The following is a 20,005-nucleotide window of genomic DNA, read 5'->3' as shown; positions in this document are numbered from 1 at the left end:
GCCAGAAGGGAATGCTAGAAAAATCCAAGCCTGCTAAGCCCCCCCACAAGACAGTTTCCACCGTGACCACAGAACCATTAAAGGCCCCCCCCCAACATCACCTAACCAGCCCATGTACTTATACCACTAAGTAAACACGCTATTTTTTGAAGTACTTAAATTCTAAAACCAAGGTCCAAATGTTCACATTCTGATTTGCTTTAGGTGAGAAGGAGATGGGCTTCAGGCCCTAGAGGACTGAGGATCTCTAACTTTGGGGGTTGTGATCAGAACTTAGCCTCTTGGCAGGATAAGGAGGTGCTGATACAATGAGATGCTAATTAACATGTGAAGCTCTCAGAGGTGGTTTTAATTTCCAGCAGAGTCCTGTTACAGCCCTTCTGAGAAGAAGCAAAGATTAAAAGTCAAAGAGGGAATCCTGGGGAGGCCCGCACGTACCTGCCCAAAGTTTTCTTCATCGATACAGAACATGAGGTCCAGTTCAGTAGGATCATTTTCCAAGATCCATTTCAAAGAGTTGTAATATTCACTATCCTAAAAGAAATGACACAGAAATTAAATACAAACTCCCCACATACAAACTCATTTGACTTCTTCAAATAATTAAGTCCTTCTAACGTAATCCCTTTCAGAATGCTCATGAACTACTTTGTCACTAATAGGTTTCCTGCTCTGCTCCAAACCTACTCTTCTCCTTCAATTTAAAATACAAACCAAACCAAAAAAGTGTTTTGGTACTAACAGGGGATTGGACTTGAATCCTGCCTTCTGTAAAGCGTAGAGGAAGCAATCTGCCCTGGCTTGGCAGAAATAACTTACCAAGTTGAACATGGAGAGATCAATATACTTCCTATCTTTTAAGGGTGAAAACATCAGAGGAAAACAGGAAAGACAGAGAATGTTCTACTTTAAATACCAATGATTTTATACCCCTTTCCTGTGCTTTGGTTGCTCTCTGCAAGTCCCATAAGCAAACAGGAAGGCTGCTCTGGTGTCAGAGCCAGAACACAAGCCACAAGGCCCTGGGCTCGTCTCTCTTGGGGCAGGCCCAGGGGCTCCACCACTGGGGATGGGCCGGACAGGCTCTGGGAAGGCAAGAGAGAATGTGTGCACCGACCATCAACAGGTGGGTATAAGATTTAGACTTTAAAAGAAATGTCTATGTTCCTAGCTTCCTCATTACATTATAATAAAGGCCTAAGTTAAAAGTGAAAGCTGAAAAGAAATTTGAGGCTGATAAGTGTAGCAACTCGCCCACAGGAAAACCAGCTGAGTGGATTCAAGGGCACTGCTGGTGTCACCCTCTTCCTTCACAGAGAGATGATGAGCAGGACCCGACTGATGCTGGTAGACAATGAGAACATGGCTCATACGCCCAACTATGTAAGAGACACCATCAACACTACACCAGGGCCAAGGCAATGCAGGTGCTTTCTGATCAGGAGACAGGATATGAAAGCAGAGCTGCAAATATCCCAAAGGGACAAAGAGCTTCCTGATGGCCCTGTGAGTGCGCAGGCACTCAGGCAAACACCCACATGCTCGACTGGAGCTCCATGGTGTGGGGCTATGGGTAAAGTAAAACAGAAGCAAAAGATATGTTATGAGAAGAGTGTCATTTTCATTTGTATAGAAAATCCTTTCAACCCTAAAATGGTGAACCTGGATAAAATGAGTAAGTTGAATGCAACGTGAAAGCCCGAATCACTTTGCAGAGAGTGTCTCCTGGCATCATTTTCTAACTGGGTTCATCCCATCCCCTGGACTGTACTGGTCACTTCCACATCTGGGGTGATGGTAAATGCTCTTCCCTTTGTCTGTTTTCTGGCCTGTGCTCCTACCTTTTTTTGAGATCAGAAAACAGAGGGAGACCAGATGGATCTCTAAACAGTCGTATTATTAGTTTTCGATGGAGAGCAGGAGCTGCAGTGAGATCCCCAGACGACCCTCGGATTTAATTTGGTTAAACCAGTTCTGGGTTAAGTGAGGTGGCCGAGATCTGTGTCTGCCCACCTCAAGCACCACTGAATCTAGGAAATGCGAACAACGATTTACTTATTATAAAAGCCAGGGAGAGCAATTAACTCCTTGGACAAATCAATGTTCCCTGTTCACAGCGAATGACAACACCCACAAAAATCACCGTGACTACAACGTGGTCTCAGCTACCTCTCCTGAAGGTGGCCCGTGACGCCCATGGGAGTGATCTATATTCACTTACCACAGATTCCATGTCATTCAGAGTTATCTGCTTTCCCAACATCATTTTGTAAAACGGTCTAATGAAGAAACCTAAGATATGGTGGAAAACCAGGGGTTAGTTTTCCAAGCTTTGATACTGCTGTGCATCAGAGCATGAAATAAAAAACTAAGCTGCCCGCAGGTTGGATGAGAGGCCAGGCCTGGCCTAGGGGAAGGCAGGGCTCAGGAAAGGGAGAGAGTACAGCACAGAGGGAAAAAGAGCTTCTTGAAGGCCAAGCAGGCGTCTGCAGCTCAAACAAGCCACATGAGCCGGAGTACAAAGGAGAAGTAGAGGGTAAGGCGCCCTGGCGAGGACAGGCCGCGAGGGGTCTGGGGAGTCAGGCTGCTGCCTGGGGATCGGGTGTCCTGGAAAAGCCAGGTGAAAATTCACCTGCACTTGGGGATCACTGCTTGGGCAGTAATGGGGAGACAAGCAGGAAGTGGGCAAGAGGGGAACAAGGGTGACCACCCAGAAGGCTGTGCTGTCTTCCGGGGAAGGGGGAGTGCACAGGATCTGCGGGGGTGGGGTGGGGGTGAGGGCTCTCCTTCTGGCCTCACACACCTGTGGGCCCTCTGGTTCTCACTCCAGAATTCCCAGGCACACTGCTCTCCCCTCTGTGGCAGTCTCCTCCTCCCTGCTGTGTTCCTGCCTCTCTCCACTCCTCCTCTCACAAGAGCCTTGGCTCTCTAGTGACCCCAGCTCCTAAATGCCTACTCCTACCCCACCCTCGAGGTGTGGCACAGGTCCACTCCCTGGACCCTCCTGCCAGGCTGCCTTCTCCTCCCACGCTCCCTCTTCCTACAGGCCCCCATTCTCCTGCTCCTCGCCCATTCGCCTATCCCCTCCCACAGAACTGAAGTTCACTGAGGCCAAGATCTTATCATCTTTCCAGATTTCTCTGCAGCAACTAAGAATGTCTTCTCACTTGGCAGAAGGTAAATAAACAGACCTTTAAGAAGGCTGAAATGGATCTATACAAGCTAAAATAATCTATGGTGTAACTCCCAAGTCGCAGAATTAAAATATATTTATACACACACACACACGGTGTGTGTGTGTGTGTGTGTGTATAAAATACATAAATAATGAGTGCAGTTTCCTTCTAATCAGGAAAAAAAAATGTTTACTTTCCCCACCAAAAATAAAACATGAAATAAGTGGATCAAAATCAGCTAGCAATTACCAGTGAAGATATATTAAAGGGAGAAGTACAGAGGGGCCATCAATTATTCACTGGAATAGTTGAAGTTCCACAAACAATTAACATAATTACTGAGAAAACCTCATTTTCTATGGTAATTATAATTTTGACCTCAAATATTACTCTCTGCTCTCTATCCTCAACTGTGTTATGCCCACATTCTTCAAAAATAGATATTTTAATTTTTAAAAATTTTTTATAGATTTTATTTATTCATGAGAGACACAGAGAAAGAGGCAGAGACACAGGCAGAGGAAGAAGCAGGCTCCTTGAGGGGAGCCCGATGTGGGACTTGATCCCAGGACCTTGGGATCACGACCTGAGCCAAAGGTAGATGCTCAACCACTGAGCCACCCAGGCCCCGCCCAAAATAGATTTTTTTTAAAAGATTTTATTTACTAGAGAGAGAGTGAATGTGCACACTCACAGGGGGACAAGCAGAGTGAGAAGGAAAAGCAGACTCCTCACTGAGCACAGAGCCCTTTGTGGGGCTTGATTTCATGACCCTGAGATCATGACCTGAGCCAAAAGCAAGAGTCTGATGTTTAACCAACTGAGCCACCCAGGTTCCTCCTTCAAAAATATTTCTGACTCTACTTCCTCACTGATGGATTTCTGTAATCCCCCCTTCCAGTTAGTACTTCTGAAGTAATGGAATCCAGAAGAGGTGTCTACTCTTAATCAGCCTACGGATCCAGCCAGGGAAGAAATCTGACTTCTAACTCCGAGGTTACCTTGAAGTTCTTCCCTGACTTATATGCTCTAAATAATAATGAGATTCTTTTGTGCCATCTGTTTAAGCAGTGATCTCAGGGTCAAGGTCTTCACTGACTTCTAGCATTGCTTTGAAATTATTTACAATCCCTTCACATTAAAAAATAATAATCTGAGGACAAACAGAACAATAGCAGGATATTGGGTGGATGAGATCATTTTCATTAACTTTTCAATTAGCTTTTCCATCTGTCACCAAATCTACCTCTTGCTAAAAAAAAAAAAAAGTTACTCTGGATAGCAGAAAATGTGCAAATACAGAATGTTCTGTGCTTCACACTGTCAGTTAAAAAAATTTTTTTTGAAACTGTAGACACTATGTCTTCAGTGCTCAAATTAGGATGACACCAGGGAAAAGCACCTTTTATAGGCAAACCATAAAACTAATTTATCGAATTCTAGAGAAATCAGTGAAACTTCTGCTTAAAATTGTGATGTGAAAGATATGAAGCCTAATAAGGAACCACAAACAGCAATGTCCCATTTTGGTTCCTTTGTGTCAGTAACTTACCATCTAGAAGTTTCCCATGAAATACTGCCAGACCAGCAACTCTTCCAATAAAAGTGAAATAGGACAAATGGTCTTCATTACAGAGGCCTGAATTGGGATTGATCTGAAGTGTGTAGTTGTCCCTTTGGGGAGGGATAGAAGGGAAAAGCACAATCATACTTTTAAATAAGAAATGCAAAGATCTGAATTCTCCTTTGCCTCCTGTCATTAGACTTGCAGAGCACACCTGCGAACGTTCTGTACCCAATGGGACAAGGCATAAGCTAGAGGACATGACTGTCTAGTTAGTCCCTTTGTGACCCATTGAGGTCTAACAGAACAGTTACGTTTCTTACGTTACACTTCAAGAAACTGTTCATATTTGAGTACTTTTTGCTCTACAGAAATGTCAGTTTCATATGGTTTAGGCGAATATCTTGGGAGGATGAGAAACGCCGTCTAACACAGAGGAACCATGTGTGGATTCCCAATGACATGAGTACCATGTTTTCTCTGTGAGGATGAGGGTTAATTCCTTTGGGAGACTTTTGGTTTGGAGATTCAAGTTTTTCTGATGGACCCAACCCTTGGTCCGACCAGCACACTCTGCCCTGAAAGGTGCCCTCCCCCTCCCCCACTCAACAAGGGCACTGGTAGCAGCATTTGGAGTCTCAACACTGCAAACCTCAAAATGTTCACATGTATCTAATCACCATTTTTTGGTCTCAAAATCTTGAGATCAGTTGGCTTCAAATGGGGCTTCATAGATTCCCCTGGCATGGGGGTGGTGGTGGTCGGTCTCTCTCTCTCTCTCTCTCTGGGAATGTGGGTGAGAGGTTAGGGTCTTACCTTCCTACCCTGCCCTCCACTTCAAAGGTTTTACCAATTTCACATAGCAGGCTTTCTCAAGGGACTGGAGAACAACAGTAAACAAAATGGGAAATTCTTGGCTAGATCAACCAAGGAGGATGCTAAGGTTGGCTTCCAAAATAGCTTCCAGGAGAGTAGCACCAGGTAGATAATGTGGGAGAAGCCATGTCCCCTTAGAGCACAGGCTGCCTTTCAGCAAGGTCAACTATTCTACTGGGGCCTCAGGTCTAGTCTAAGCCTTTGGAGACTCTACAGCCTGGAAGGAATGTGTGGCCTTGTAAGTCGCAGGTGTGGATTCCTGAGAAGGCAACTAAATCGGCCTCAGTTTCCATGTTTGGGAATCATGAAATCCTAATGCAAGGGAGAATCTGTTTCTTTCCTTACAGGACCAGGACACGAAGAATGGGTCCTCAAGGTTCACATCATTTGCCTTTGAGTAGTAGAACTTCAGAAACTATTCTTGTCTGTAACCTGATGAGTTTCTGAATTCTGACACTGACAAATCCTCTCGAATTAGCATAACATTACAAATGAAAATTGCCTCTTGTTCCCTACCATAAGTACCCAGCACATTTTCAATTTCAATGACGTGAACCTGGATGACAAAGGAAAAATTATTTTTAGGTGTTCACAGAGTACATTACTTCACCATGGAGAGTCGGAACCTGTTCTAGATCTATGAGGGTTGGGGGGGGGGCTGAAATCGGCACTGTTAATTCATCTTAAATGACTGAGCCACTCATTCTCCTGTTAAATTTAAATTCATTATGAGTAAAACTGGTTCAGTGGGGGTGGGGGTGGGTGGGGGGGGCCACATTCAGAGAGCCCTCCGCATACTCACGTTGCAGAGTACTCAAAAAGCCCGTAGTAGGGGTTGAACATCTCTTTAGACAGGAGGAAGAACCACTCTCTGGCCACACCCCCGTAGTCAAGACCTTTCTCTGATTCAAATTCGATCCACAGTCTAGCTTTCAGGACATCCGGTCTTTTCACAGACATGATTCTCCGATAGGACTCTTCAAAGATGTTATTTCTGTGAAGTTTCATTTCAAACCTATTTGGAATATCAGCCTACACGAAAGAAGAAAACAAGCCTGTAATCACACAGTAAACACACGCTTTACTCTCGAACAGAAAAAAAATCCAACAACAAAGAGCAGAAATGACGGCAGTCTTCAAATAAACAAGTGATGAAGGGTTCCAGCTGAGATTCCCTCCTTCAGGGATTTTCTTCACACAGACAGCAAGCCCCACTATGTCAGGATAAGATACACAGAGTATGTGCCAGCAGCTGGCAGATTTAGCCGGGAACACATGATGCACAAGAAAGTGTGTTTGAGGAGAAGACCGTCATCCTCTCCCCATTTTATAAACCATGTGGGGCACTTATCCACCTACGGGCCACTGAAATATGGTCAACTCTCCACATCGCTTCTGTCAAAGAAAGGGATGTTAGTCCAGGTCACAGAAACCCATAAAACAATCCTCACCTGGCCGAGATGAGCGCACGTCCAACTCTGGCAGGGACTCTAGCTGGGAGATGGGAGCCCCCATGCCTACAAGCTAATTTTGTTGCCATCAGAAGTGGGACCTCGGTTATCAGGCCAAGTTGTGGGAAAGCATTGCAAAGGTCACAGTTCATGAACATGAACGTCAGTAAGCACTTGACTGGAGTTGGGCATAACCACAGCCTGGACAGAGGAGGACCAGGGTGAGCCTTGCCCTGACAGTGGATCTGCAGAGTGAGCCTCCTGGCAGGTGACACCACAGCGGAGGTGCTGGGGAGAGATGGGCTACTACCCACAAAGTCATCCCCTGCTACTGGGGGAAATGTAGGTTCCTCACAAAGTTAACACTGAGGAATTTTACATGTGTGTGTCGAAGTCACTTCAAGGGCAGTTATCCAACAACTACTTGAATCAGGACGCTGGGAGAAGAGAACCCCAAAGTGAGAGCTCCCGACGCAGAGACGACGTCTCGTGCATCTGGGCATCCCCATCAAAGAGGCCCAGAAAAGAGGGACTGGCTGTGGGGATGGAGCCTGGGCAGACTGGGGTGAGGGGAGCCATGGCCAATACTCTCCTCTTCCTGAGGGGAGGAAGCCAAGGAACCATGGCTGGTGTAGAAACCACGGATGCTCAAATTGAAGGGAAAACTGGTAAAACATGGATCAGAGAGGTAAAGTCAGGCAGTACAACAGAAGATGCAGTGCTGAAGATCCAGAGAGGATGTGTCAGTAGAAAATGTAATATTGTGATTTAAATGCTGCCTGTAAAAAACCTCATAGGGTTTCTCGGTCTTGTAAAAATCTTACAGGGTTTCCCACTAAGAATTTTAATCTGACAATTTACACTTGCTCTTAATATGCCAAATATTAGAATTTAGTATTACAAATTGTGTTTATGTTAGCAGCAGGATTAAAATTATACTTCTGAATTGGAAGGGAAGGACGGGAACATTTTTGTAAGTGGGGTCTAGGTTTTATGATGATGACCATAGGCAAGTGCACAGGCTTCTCCAGATTTTCTGACTAGGTCCTGAATTGGTTTATATCCCATTAAAATCACTTCTATCTTTTCATGTATTACATAAGAAATGACCACTCAGGTTGATTTGATATGTAATACTAGGTTAGTCTTCACTTACCATGTCTCTTAAAAAAGAAAATTCAGATTGAAGATCCAGGTGGATCAAAGTGCAATGGAAAAAGGAAGGTAATATTTTTAGTACACACATAAAGGTGACACACGAGTCGTTCTCACTGAAGTAACTTTGGTAACTTTTTTTTTTAATTTTTTTTTTTATTTACTTATGATAGTCACAGAGAGAGAGAGAGAGAGAGAGAGAGAGAGAGAGAGAGAGAGAGGCAGAGACACAGGCAGAGGGAGAAGCAGGCTCCATGCACCGGGAGCCTGACATGGGATTCGATCCCGGGTCTCCAGGATCGTGCCCTAGGCCAAAGGCAGGCGCCAAAACACTGCGCCACCCAGGGATCCCGTAACTTTGGTAACTTACAAATGACTAGAACAGCATTTCTGGAAGATATGTTACTCACAGGTTTCTTTAATTTCTTCCTAAAGTAGTCATATTTCTGCTTAAATTCTCTGGAGTAAGGAACAGCCTGGAAGATAAATTTATACATATTGATAATGTACACAATACACTAGAAATTTTAGGTCTACTGAGCCAACATTCACAGAATTTCACAAATCATAAACCTTAAAATTCTCACTCTCCGTATAATCACTGAAATTTATATAATGTCTATAGTGTAGACAGAAAGGCCTAGAGGTGATTGCGGCAAATCAGCACTGAGTGGGGGGCTTTTACCCCTTAAAATAACTGGATTGACATCATTTTTAGAGATATGCAACATAAACCAAATACACTGTCCACGTGACTTTTGTCTAAATGGGAGTTGGGGTGTAACCTTTTTTTTGGGGGGGATTTAGATAAAAGTCATTGGCTAGGATTCTTTAAGATAAAATCCAAAATCACGTATGTGGTCATTTTGAAAAGACTAACTGTGCTTTTAGAAACCATGGGGAAGAAATAAAATGACAAGAAAGGCTAGTGAATGGATACTCATAGCAAGGAATATAAAATCAGGTAGACAGCATTTTGGAAAGGTCTTCGATTTAGGAATGGAAGGTTTGCCTCTTACTAGTTAGCAGGTCTTGGGCAGGGATTTCTGTATATCTGGAGTGGCGTATCTACGAAGCAGAGTGATGGTACCAAAGGCGTGGGTTCAGTAACTGAGTTGGCTATCATTACTTAAAAGTTCTGGAATCTCTTCTGGTAAAGTAATAACATTTTAATGTCGTCATTTATACTACTTACTTGCTATGGTGTAAAGTACTTACAATATCTGAGAGCCAGAGCCCTGACTTCAGGCTACTGAAAAGGCTTTATTATTTTTTTTAGAAAGCGGAAAAGATTGGCTTTTGCATACACATGGACATAACTGTGACAGCCTCGTACTCAGAAAAACTTGTTGCTTTTCCACAAATAGTATGAATTTGGGCAAGAATAGTTCTGCTGATATCATTTTGGGCTAAGTTAATAAAATATACTGATCCTTAAAGTGTCTCCAGACTCCAAGCCTAACACCTTATACTTTTTCAGAAAGAGGAGAAGTGACAAACAAAAGCTTCCCTCCTTCATACTATTTTAAGACACAATCACACAAACAATAAGCCAAAACAAAAATAACCACTCTTATAGAAAACAATAATCATGTCAGTGTTTTGCTTTGTAATTCAAGAGCAATAAAGACAACGTGTTTATATATCCTAAGGAGATTCTTAAGACAATTTATGGTACCTAGGATCTCAGCTTTTAAGCTATTCTTCATTGGATTTTCCATTGAACACTAGATTTGACCATCTATCATATTTATTTTGGGCCGTGTTCAGTCTGATGAAGTCAATTATGAATCCTGATTCTAGAAAAGGTAGAAATTTTGCCAATATTCAGGAGACCACCAAAGTAAGGGCAAGGATACATTGTTCTGATATAAGCCAATGAGGACATTATCATGTTTTTTGCTCTAATACTATATCCCATCATAAACTAAGGTTTCCTGTCAGTTTTATGGATTCTTTGGTGGTTCCTCGTTCAACAGATACTTCCTGAGCTCCTATTCTGTGCCAAGATTTCAGGTGCTAGGGAAATAATGGTACACCCACCAAAGATTTCTTTTCCTGTTCCCTCCAGGAGCTTGCAAGCTATTGTGTGTAACAGGCAGTAAGAAATAAATAAATGAATAGTGGTAAATGTACTGAGGGAAAACAGAGTTGCCAGTAGGCTCCTTTATAGGAGTGGTCTGAGCAGAACCCAGAGGGCAGGAAGGAAGACACCACGACAGGAGCAGTGTGTATAAAGTCTCCAGAAGGAAAGTGTTCAGCTGATGCTTTTAGCTACGCTTAACTGTGTCAGAGGGAAAGTAAGTTGAAAAAAATGCCCTTTCATTATCTCAAGCTGGCTTTAGCAGACCGGACTTCTAAGGCAGACTCCGGTGCCAACTAGCCCTGCGACATAACCTCCTGACTACAGAATTTCTTCATAGTCAAGGAAGAAATGGACTAGATGAACTTCAAGGCTCTTCCGTTTCCAAAAACCTGTGGTTCCCAGCAATTATTTTTTGTTTTTGTGTCCTCCCTGAAAATGTTGAAGGCAGGCCTAAAATACAAGTTCAAGAGTCTTAAATCACAGAGGGAGGATATATCTTAAAATGTTGCCCCCAGCTTGTGTTCTCTACTCTCCTGCTTGACTTGTACCTGGGAGGTGCTGACTGCATGTGGGTGGAAATAAAATGCTGAGATATTTCTGATCTTTCTTCTTCTGGGCAATGATGCATGAAAGCTGAAAAATCATTATCCTTCTTCAATACTTCTCTTTTCTCTCTGGAGATAGTTCTTATGAATAAGAAGCAGCAGAATAAATAGGTCTTTATACTCTCCTCCTGAACTAATGCCAACAGGACAAAGACCTCCCTGGACAAAACCTCCCTACAAGTGCAGCCTTTGAAGAGAATCACGAGTGGAGTACATGTCTGGTATTTGTTTATTGTCTTTTGAAATTCTGGCATATTATTTTCTTGTGTACAATTTAACTTCTAATATAAAGCCTGCTCCAAAACTTAACATGTTTGTTGATAAAAGCAATGAGCTCTATATTATATATGTTTTCTTTTCTGAACAGAAGTGAAAGCCTGACTGATCGCCTAAGTCGGGTCTAAACATTCTCACATCGCTCCGGTCCAGCTGATGCTGGTGCTCCTCAGAGGGGGGCTCGTGTCTGACGTGGAGACCCTGGCGCGGCCAGCACACCCATAGCTCCTATTCTACTTCTGGCCTTTGCTGGGATGGATGGCAACACGGGTGGGTTTCTGAGCTTCTGACAAATTGGGAATGACAGCATCTTCCCTATTCCTGAGTGGACTGTTGCTGAGTTTCAAAGCAGCTGATTTATAAAGTTCTCAAAAAAGTACAAAGCGTTACACAAACATGAGATAGTATTCATAAGAGCAGCAAGCATGGACAGCACTTTACCAACGCTTTCACTGGTGATGCTTGTAACACAGACTTACAGTAATGCTGTGTTGAGCTGCCACAGACAGGGAACCCTCCCCCTCCCCTAATCCAGATATTTTTAAAACTTGGGAGAAAGAGAAACTCTAGGTTCCAGATAAGCAGAAAGACTTAAAATTAAAGACGGGAGCATTGGACCTAGACTTAGTGCTTGGGCTGGGGTTTTAATCCTCACATGGGGCCACAGAAGTTGCCCTACAGTCTGTATGACTGAGCTAGGGAGTAAGAAACAGAGTTCCCTGCTTAAAACCTACATCTGACACAGGGACAAGAAAACTTCCCACCAGCCCAGGAAAGTTGTAAGGAAGCTTACCTTCTGTCCAGGACCACAAACGAGAGAAAAACAAAAAGAAACAGACCTGTAATAAATTCATACTCTAAGCCTACACCAAAGTGGGTATGAAGTCCACAGTTATATTAACTGGGCCTGCATGATCCCAAGCTAAGAAGTTAACGGTAAATACAGGTCAGGACTTATAAATGCCTCATAGGGGAGGAAAAAAAAAAAGATGAGCGCACACACACAAATTATAAACTGAACTTTTTATAAACTGAACTAAACTGAACTACCATTGAGGGGAGTCTACAGACACAACACATGGGAAATTTAGTGCCCCTATGGCCAGAGATAACAGAATAATCTAAAAGAGAATATGAAATAAGCATTTTAAGAATGATTTGAGAGCTAAGTATGAGTTAAAAAAAATAAAAGAACATGATAGAATAACAGTAACTGAAAAGACCAAGCAAAGTGAAAAAGACTCAATGGAATGATGAGTAATTAAGCATAGTTACTGAAATAATAGACATGATGAACTGGTAAAGGGTAGGTTACAAAAAGCTTAAAAAAGAATTAGCTGGAAGAGCTGAGCCCACAATATAGCAATGAGAGAGAGAGAGAGAGAGAGAGAGAGAGAGAGAGAGAGACAGGGAGACAGAGAATAGGAAAGCTAAGACATTAGGAAGACAGAATGTGAAGGTGAATCACAGACCCAAGAGGAATTACTGGTACAGATAACCAGGAAGAATAGCAAAGATACAGTATATGAGAAATAGCTGGAGAATTTTCCAGAATGGAGGGAAGACAAGGGTCCCCAGATTGAAGAATTACAATGGGTCCAAAGCAGAATATAAAGAAATGCACACTTAGGTTCATGACAGTAAAATTACACAATGCCAAAGTCACAGAGAAAATTCAAAACTGCCAGAGAAAAGAAAGACTTAGCTACCAAAAAATGACAATCAGATCAATAGCAAGCTTCTCAACAGTTCTGGAGGCCAGAAGACAAGAAAAGAATATCTCCCAGGTATTAGGAAAATAATGGTTAGTTAAGACTTCTAGAGCTATCAATTATCAGAGAGGTCATATAAGCCCTCTCTCTCAGACTAAGAGATTCCCACTCCCAGACTCAGGTGGGCACCACCATCCCTGGGAGGGTGTGTTCAAACAGATTTTGCAGGGCTCACTCTCCAAAGTTGCTTGATTCTCAGTAGGCCTGGGTTGGGACCCCCAAATTTGTGTTTCTAACAAGTTTCCAGATGATTCTGACCTGTAGACAACACTCTAAGAATCTGGAATCCTACTTCATTCAGAGGAAAACCTAGAGGTAGCAGGTATAAGAACCAATGGTTGGCAAAGAAATCTGCTTACATTTAAGGGACGTAAACAAGCACTGGCTGCTGAGAAAAAAGTTAAAATATTAACGGCTATTTGGAAAGTTTTAAAATGTTGCCAAACGATGGAAAGTGAATAGGAAGGATGATATGAGAGATCTCCCAAGTCCCATCTTACTCAGGAGGAGAACAGAGTGATCAATTTTGACATGAAGTATGTTGGTTACAAATTTTAACGTAAGCACCGAAAGAACAGAAATAGAAAATCAACTTCCAAGCAAGTAGAGGAAATGAAAGAAAATAAAGGGTATTTTATCTATCTAGGTAAGAAAAGAGAAAAAAACAGCTAATTAAGCAGGAGAAAAGATATACCAGGCAAATACTAAGGAAGAGAAAGTGATTGATAAAGCCATGCTCGCCAAGGGAGAGTCTGACACTACCATCTTGGTTATAGAACAGCCAGGAAAAAAAAAGCAGTGATGGAAATGAATAATTTGAACACCATATACTTGATATAATGGACATATAAAGAACTCTATACTCAACAAAGACAGAATACACACTCTTTTCAAACACAAAAAGAACATTTATATAAAAAAATGGCCGAGCTGCCAAGGAAGTTTCAAATATCTGGTAATCAATATTCCATAGATAATATTCTCTGACCACAATGCAATAAAATTAGAAAATTAGTTAAGAAATAGAAATGAAAAGCACGTTCTAAATAACTTGTAAGTCAAGGAGAGAAAGCAATCATGGAAATTACCAAATATTCAGAACTGAATGACAACAAAAGCCAGCTGTCTACACGAAGTTGCTAACTACCTAAATATACATGCTCTTCCCGAAAGAAGACTCCCTACTACTAATGAAAGAGTAAACAAGGCTCTTTTCTTAATTAAAAAAAAAAAAAGATCTTTCTTTGGGTCAAATCTACTTGGACTTATGATGCTAAGCAATTGTCAACATAGTAAGAACTAATGGTGTTTGAGTGAAGGCAGATGATCAGTGATAGAGATATTTCAAAAGGCTTCAGAATTATGTCAAAAGTCCTCTGTCACTTGGAAACAGCACTGATTCCTGAATACCTTGTTTCTCATGATGCAGAAGAGAAAATAGGACTCTAGCGCTTTATCGTGACTGTGAATATATCAAAAGGAAGCCATGGTGGTAAGGCAGGTGTTGAAGTCACATAAAAAGCAGCTGTTTTAACTGAGGTATGATTGGGCACTTTGCGTTACACGGTACCAAAGCAGCTGAACAAAGCCAATAAACAAATCCAACAAATTAACTTAGGGGATGTCAAATATCAGGGGAGGTTTGCATGGTATTATCTTTTAAGTTTTCAAACAGACTTACCTTTAATAACTCAAAACATAATTTGAACTGAACCAGATTAAAGCCACAAAAGCAGTATTAAAAAAACCCAAACCTACTGGCCTCTTAGCCCAGCAGTCAATATGCTTTTATTTCCTTTGGCTCCTCCAGTTTTTAACAGATCCCCAAGTCTGCAATGTTTTGTGATGCCACAGGTTTCCTGTAATTCCAAATTAGCTCCCCGGGCTCCTATCAACACTGACCAAAGATGCTGGTACATTCCCTGTGGATGACTGTGACCCAGGCAGTGCTGGGTACCAAGGAGCCGTTACTGCTGAGTGATGGGGTGGGGGTGGGCTGAACACCGCACGTGGCAGTATTTTAAGAGGGCTCTCTACCTAGCTTCCTTTTGCCCTGGGCGTATAGGCAGGGACTGTAAGGTAGTGGGTCAGCAGAGACAGAGGTTCTTAACCCTGCCGGCTTCAGAGGTTGGCTACAACCTCAACCAAAGTTTTCCAAACGTTCCACGCTAGAAGAGATTCAGATTGTTAGCATGCATTTACCACCCTTGGCCGAAAGAACTGACAAACTCTACAGATACAGGGCTTGGCTTGGCAAAAAAAAAAAAAAAAAAAAAAAGGAGGGGGGGAAAGGACATTCTGATTGTTATACTTTTCATCCACCTTTTTACACAGGAGGAAAAAATGTATAGTTTTGTTACTATTGGCAAAGCACTTTCTGTTCCTTTATAAGTGAAAGCCCTTCAGAAAGGCAAATGCAGTTGTATCCCACCCGGGAATTCCAGTGAGGAGGAAATGGGAGAGATGCTAATCTAGCCAACCACACCAGGCCCCTGGCACCAGGTGAGCAATAATATACAAGAAATACATGTTTAGATGCAACCCAAATATTAGACTGAAGAGTTAAAACTTGAGAATACTGACCGGACCAGTAATAGCTGGATTCTGCAGTCTTGGATCTTCCCACTGAGTAATTTTGCTATCTGGAAATTAATGTTAAAAAAAAAATCAGAATGTTAATTCAAATCTATTCTACGTCAAGAATGTTTTAAAAAGATTTCTGGATTTTTCAAAAGCTGTTCTGTCTCCCATAGCAACCCCCTAAATAAATGACTTAGTATTTCAGGGTTAGAAGAGAACCCTATTCTATATGGCAGCCCTCCACACACCCCCAATACTGTTTAGTTAAAAACACTCCATCAAAAAAGCACGACTAAAGCCAAACCATCTATTCACACTGTTTTTGGCAAGAAAATCTGCCAAAATTTCAATTATAAACCCCTGTTCTTTCAAGGATTTATAACTTGATCTTGATTTTCCTTTAATTGAAAAAAGGCATAACAAGTCTCAGCCCCTAAAAAGTTAAAACACACACACACACGATTTTTCTCAAGTACTTTTTTCTTCGCTCATGGTGATGGAAAACTGATTTCAATTAAGAATTCGAATGTTGAACAAATTAATAATCCATTACACATGTCACTCAGATGCACGCAAATATCAAAGCAGCTAAGAAGTCCAAATAGTGAGCACTGGATATGGCGGACAAACAGCATAGAGACAGGTTTCCCTTTTGGTCAAGGTGGCGAGAAGCAGTGTCCATTCTTCTCAAAGAGTCAACGTCACCAAGACTGTTGGTTGCTGCCTCTACACCTGCTTCAGTGGTGTAGTGATACTGTGCGGTAGCCGCCCTGCATCACTTGGGTTTCATGACTGTGCTTGTGGGTTACTACTGTGTGTGCGGGGGAGGCAGGGATGGACTTGTGGGAAAGGTATGGAGAGGGCAATGGGTCCTCTCTGGAGTATTAGGGAGTATCTAAGTTGCTTAAAAAAAAGGTGGGGGATTATTTAAGAATACTGATTCTGCTCATTTCCTGTATAATCTGTAAGTAGACTGGTAAGAATGACAAATAAATTTAGCTTTAGTGACCCTACGAGGAATTTTTCCAAACCTGGCATAATAATTATTTTAATGAAAGCGAAGATCAAGTTCTAAAATGAAACTACCAAAGCACCTGATTTTTGAGTCATGTTGGCAGAAAGTTTATGTAAAATGTTTCAATGGTTTTACAGAATTTTGATGGAAGCAAAAAGCTCCCTACCTCATGAATAGGAATTTGGAAAGGAAAAGTTGCCATTGTGATGGAGAACAAAGGAAAACCAAATAAATCAAATATAGCTGAGTAATAGCTCCCGGTCCACAATCTTATCACCTGGGAACTGTCAGAGCAGAAGTAAGTTAATGACTATGTACACATGGCGTCTCCCAAGGAGTCTGTCCAAACCCCAACTTCCAAGTTCTACCCTTGACAGGTGCAGGTGTGTATCCCATAGCGCCCTCAAATCCAACTCTACCAAAACCAAACCCATGCTCTTCCAAGACCAGAACTCGTCCCTGTGATCCTATACCCCCCCAACACCACTATCACAGCGCACTCACTGCTCACACCCAGCACTGGCCACCTCCCTATCCTCCCCGGCCATTCTTGGCTGGTGCTCACCAAGCTGCCCCCCATATCCCACTTGAGAAGGCTGCCTTCTGGAGTGTACTTCTCTTCCATGGACTATTTCCTATGCTTCCCTGGCCTCGGGCACACTCATTCCTGTTCAAGACTTCCTTTGTAGTTCTGCCAGAAGGATCTTTCTAAGGAACAAATTTGGCCACTATGACACCCCCACCCCCGAAAAATCCTCAGGACTTCCCCCTCCTGCCTGCAGAAGGGACCCAAAATCCCACCACTGGCAGACACCCTTTAACTTGACCTATGGTATCATGCTAACCTCTTCTGCATGCTGGTCACCAGCAACCCTACCTCAGTTCTCTATGGCATAGTCCACACACTTTCATACACTTGCATGTTTTTTTCCTTCCTGGGGTTGTACCCCCCTTGCTTTACTAGATAAATCTGACTCGTCATTTGGAATCCATCCAAAAAGCAAGCTGTTCCTATGGTCCTCTTGCAGCCAGCCACCAACCCTGGTATCTGGCCATGTAGTGAGAAGGTGCGGTCTTCACTTTTCCTGCTTCTTTAAAGCTGGTTCATTCCTCTACCCAAATGAAAATACCCTTGAGGCTTGCTACTAGAATATAAGTCCCTTGAGGACAGAGACTGGGTGTTCCTTATCTCTGCAGCTCCCTCTCCACTGCTGAACACGCTTCCCACAACATAACAGGAGGCTAATAGGTTATTTCTTTAAATTGTACGAAGCTGATGGCAAAAACAGCTTCCCTTTTAAAACAGTCTTAAGATTTCAGAACAACACAAATTTCTATGTGGTTACAATACAGATCGATTTTATACCTAAGTATTGTCAGTATAGGATATGAATGAGAGTGGCCATTTCTTCATTTTTTTCCCCAGAACTTCTAAATCTAAACTTGCTTTTTGTCTTCAATGTATTTGAAATAAAGGGACAAGAATGAAGGAGAAGAATGAGCCAGTTAATGTAGCTACTATTAACAGGTTTGGTAAGCCTGATGGCAAGAATGACTAAAACAGGATTTTACAGCCTCAGTGGAATCTTATTTTCTTTTTTTAAATTTTTTTTTGGAATCTTATTTTCTCTTCTAGCTTTGTCTCCAAGACACCTGTGGCCACTGACTCAGCTGCTGGGCATACCTGGTTTTTAAGAAGAACCACGTGATTCCAAAACGAGGTGTAAACTCAGTTCAAGATCTTCCCTTAACCTTCATACTCCAGTCTCGAGACGGGAGCTATGTGTTCAATACTTGATCTCTTCTGAAATTACGGCTTTCAGATGGTTATTTTTAATCTTAAAAATGTCTGACTTCAGGATCCCTGGGTGGCTGAGCGGCTTAGTGTCGCCTTCAGCCCAGGAGGGTGATCCTGGAGACCCGGGATCGAGTCCCGCATCGGGCTCCCTGCATGGAGTCTGCTTCTCCCTCTGCCTGTGTCTCGCCTCTCTCTCTGTGTGTCTCTCATGAATAAATAAATAAAATCTTTTTAAAAAAAGTCTGACTTCTCAAAAGTTGATGAAGCAAAAATAAATAGCATCATTATTTAAAAGACAAGTGCACTGCTGTATTTGTCATCCATGTGCAGTCACGTGTCCTGGGGATGACGGAAGACAAGATGGCTCTGACTCTCTTGAGACAACTGCTGGCACAGGAAAATGCCACCACACGGGAATGACCTGGTTCCCATCCTGCACGCGGTAGGCCAGCAAACGGAGATGCTGAATCTTGCAAGCAATCAGATGTGGGGAAACTGCTCAGGAGAGGCTTGTCCCTCAACGTCACCTGCCAGGTGGTGGAAGGCATTTTGGAGTGTACCTATTGGCCTGATAAAACCTCTTAAAAAGACAGGTATTCTGTACTCGTCACAGACTGGGATTTGGTGAAGCAGCATAGGAATTTAACTGTTTCATTGATACACAGCCCCTTTATAACTTTCAATGGAGCAAACTTTGACAGATTGGGGAGAAATGGCAGAAATGTTGCATCAACAGCAAACGAGATTGTAATTAAAGACATGTTTTTCTTAACATATAGTTTTTGCTCACCTAATTTCCACTATTATCTGGTTGAGAGAACCTTTCAGTAGGGTAGAGCAAAGGCAAACTTCAATCTCCATGGAAATGACCACAAATACCACCTTTCCTAACTCAGATCAAGCAGACCCTGTGTGTGGTCTTTACTGTCCCGGAAGCCAAGAGGAGCCTCCTGCAAGCTGTCTGTCCTGGCAAGAGGATGGGAAGCGAGTGAGCTCAGCACCTGGAGGGACTGATGGACTGATCAGGAACAAGGAACTACCCAGGCATTTAGCCAAACTAACCTCTCCTGCCTCCCAGCACACAGAAACGGGCCAACCTGGGGCTGCAGCCATGGCTGCTGCTTCTCCAAGGCAAGTTCTCTCCATTTTCTGACCAAGGATGTCAACCTCCTCAGCCTTCACTGCTGACCTTCCACGAATTAATACTTCATGGCACCACTCATCAAACATCTACTCTAGGTTATACTAGATCGGTCTATGCACATCACTAGAAACCCAGTCTATGACCTTTATTATTTCTAATGTGCACTAGGATGCCTTTTGCAACATAGTGTTTCTTGTTTGGGGGCTCCTGCATTAAAGAACAGTCATAAAATTCTTTTCAGGTTGACCCGAACACCAGATCACCAGTCAGAACACGGTCACAATGTTGTGTCAAAAATTCTGTGTAGCAGACCAAGGTTGTGTTACTGGTTGAGACCTTGTTTTAAGAAAAAGATCATTATTTATTCATACCTACCTTTGAAAACTGAAATTGCAATGCATGAAAACTAAAAGAAACATTTTTTGTTTTGTTTTTAGTGGGAAAGAGAGGTATGCTTGCCTCCCTTATTTTAACAAATTATGCTATGAGTAGAATGACAAATAAATG

At 42.5% G+C, this 20,005-nt stretch overlaps 1 protein-coding gene across 9 annotated transcripts in view; it reads right to left on the bottom strand.

Annotated features, from left to right (window-relative positions):
• The window catches only part of LOC129495404 (E3 ubiquitin-protein ligase NEDD4-like), a 336,680-nt gene that overhangs the window by 24,782 nt on the left and 291,893 nt on the right, over positions 1–20,005 (bottom strand). For all 9 annotated transcript variants that reach the window (XM_055302864.1, XM_055302871.1, XM_055302868.1 and 6 more), the window contains 6 exons: positions 15,545–15,603; positions 8,633–8,698; positions 6,419–6,648; positions 4,729–4,850; positions 2,222–2,292; positions 439–534 (listed from right to left, as the gene is read on the bottom strand). In XM_055302864.1, coding sequence (XP_055158839.1) covers positions 439–534; positions 2,222–2,292; positions 4,729–4,850; positions 6,419–6,648; positions 8,633–8,698; positions 15,545–15,603 — 644 coding nt within the window. The remainder of the gene's footprint in view (positions 1–438; positions 535–2,221; positions 2,293–4,728; positions 4,851–6,418; positions 6,649–8,632; positions 8,699–15,544; positions 15,604–20,005) is intronic.

This window comes from Nyctereutes procyonoides, unplaced genomic scaffold, assembly GCF_905146905.1.
Source record: "Nyctereutes procyonoides isolate TBG_1078 unplaced genomic scaffold, NYPRO_anot_genome, whole genome shotgun sequence".
NCBI classification, from domain to species: Eukaryota; Metazoa; Chordata; class Mammalia; order Carnivora; family Canidae; genus Nyctereutes; species Nyctereutes procyonoides.
The sequence above is the reverse complement of the archived record's forward strand: the minus strand, read 5'-3'. Positions and strand labels throughout refer to the sequence as shown.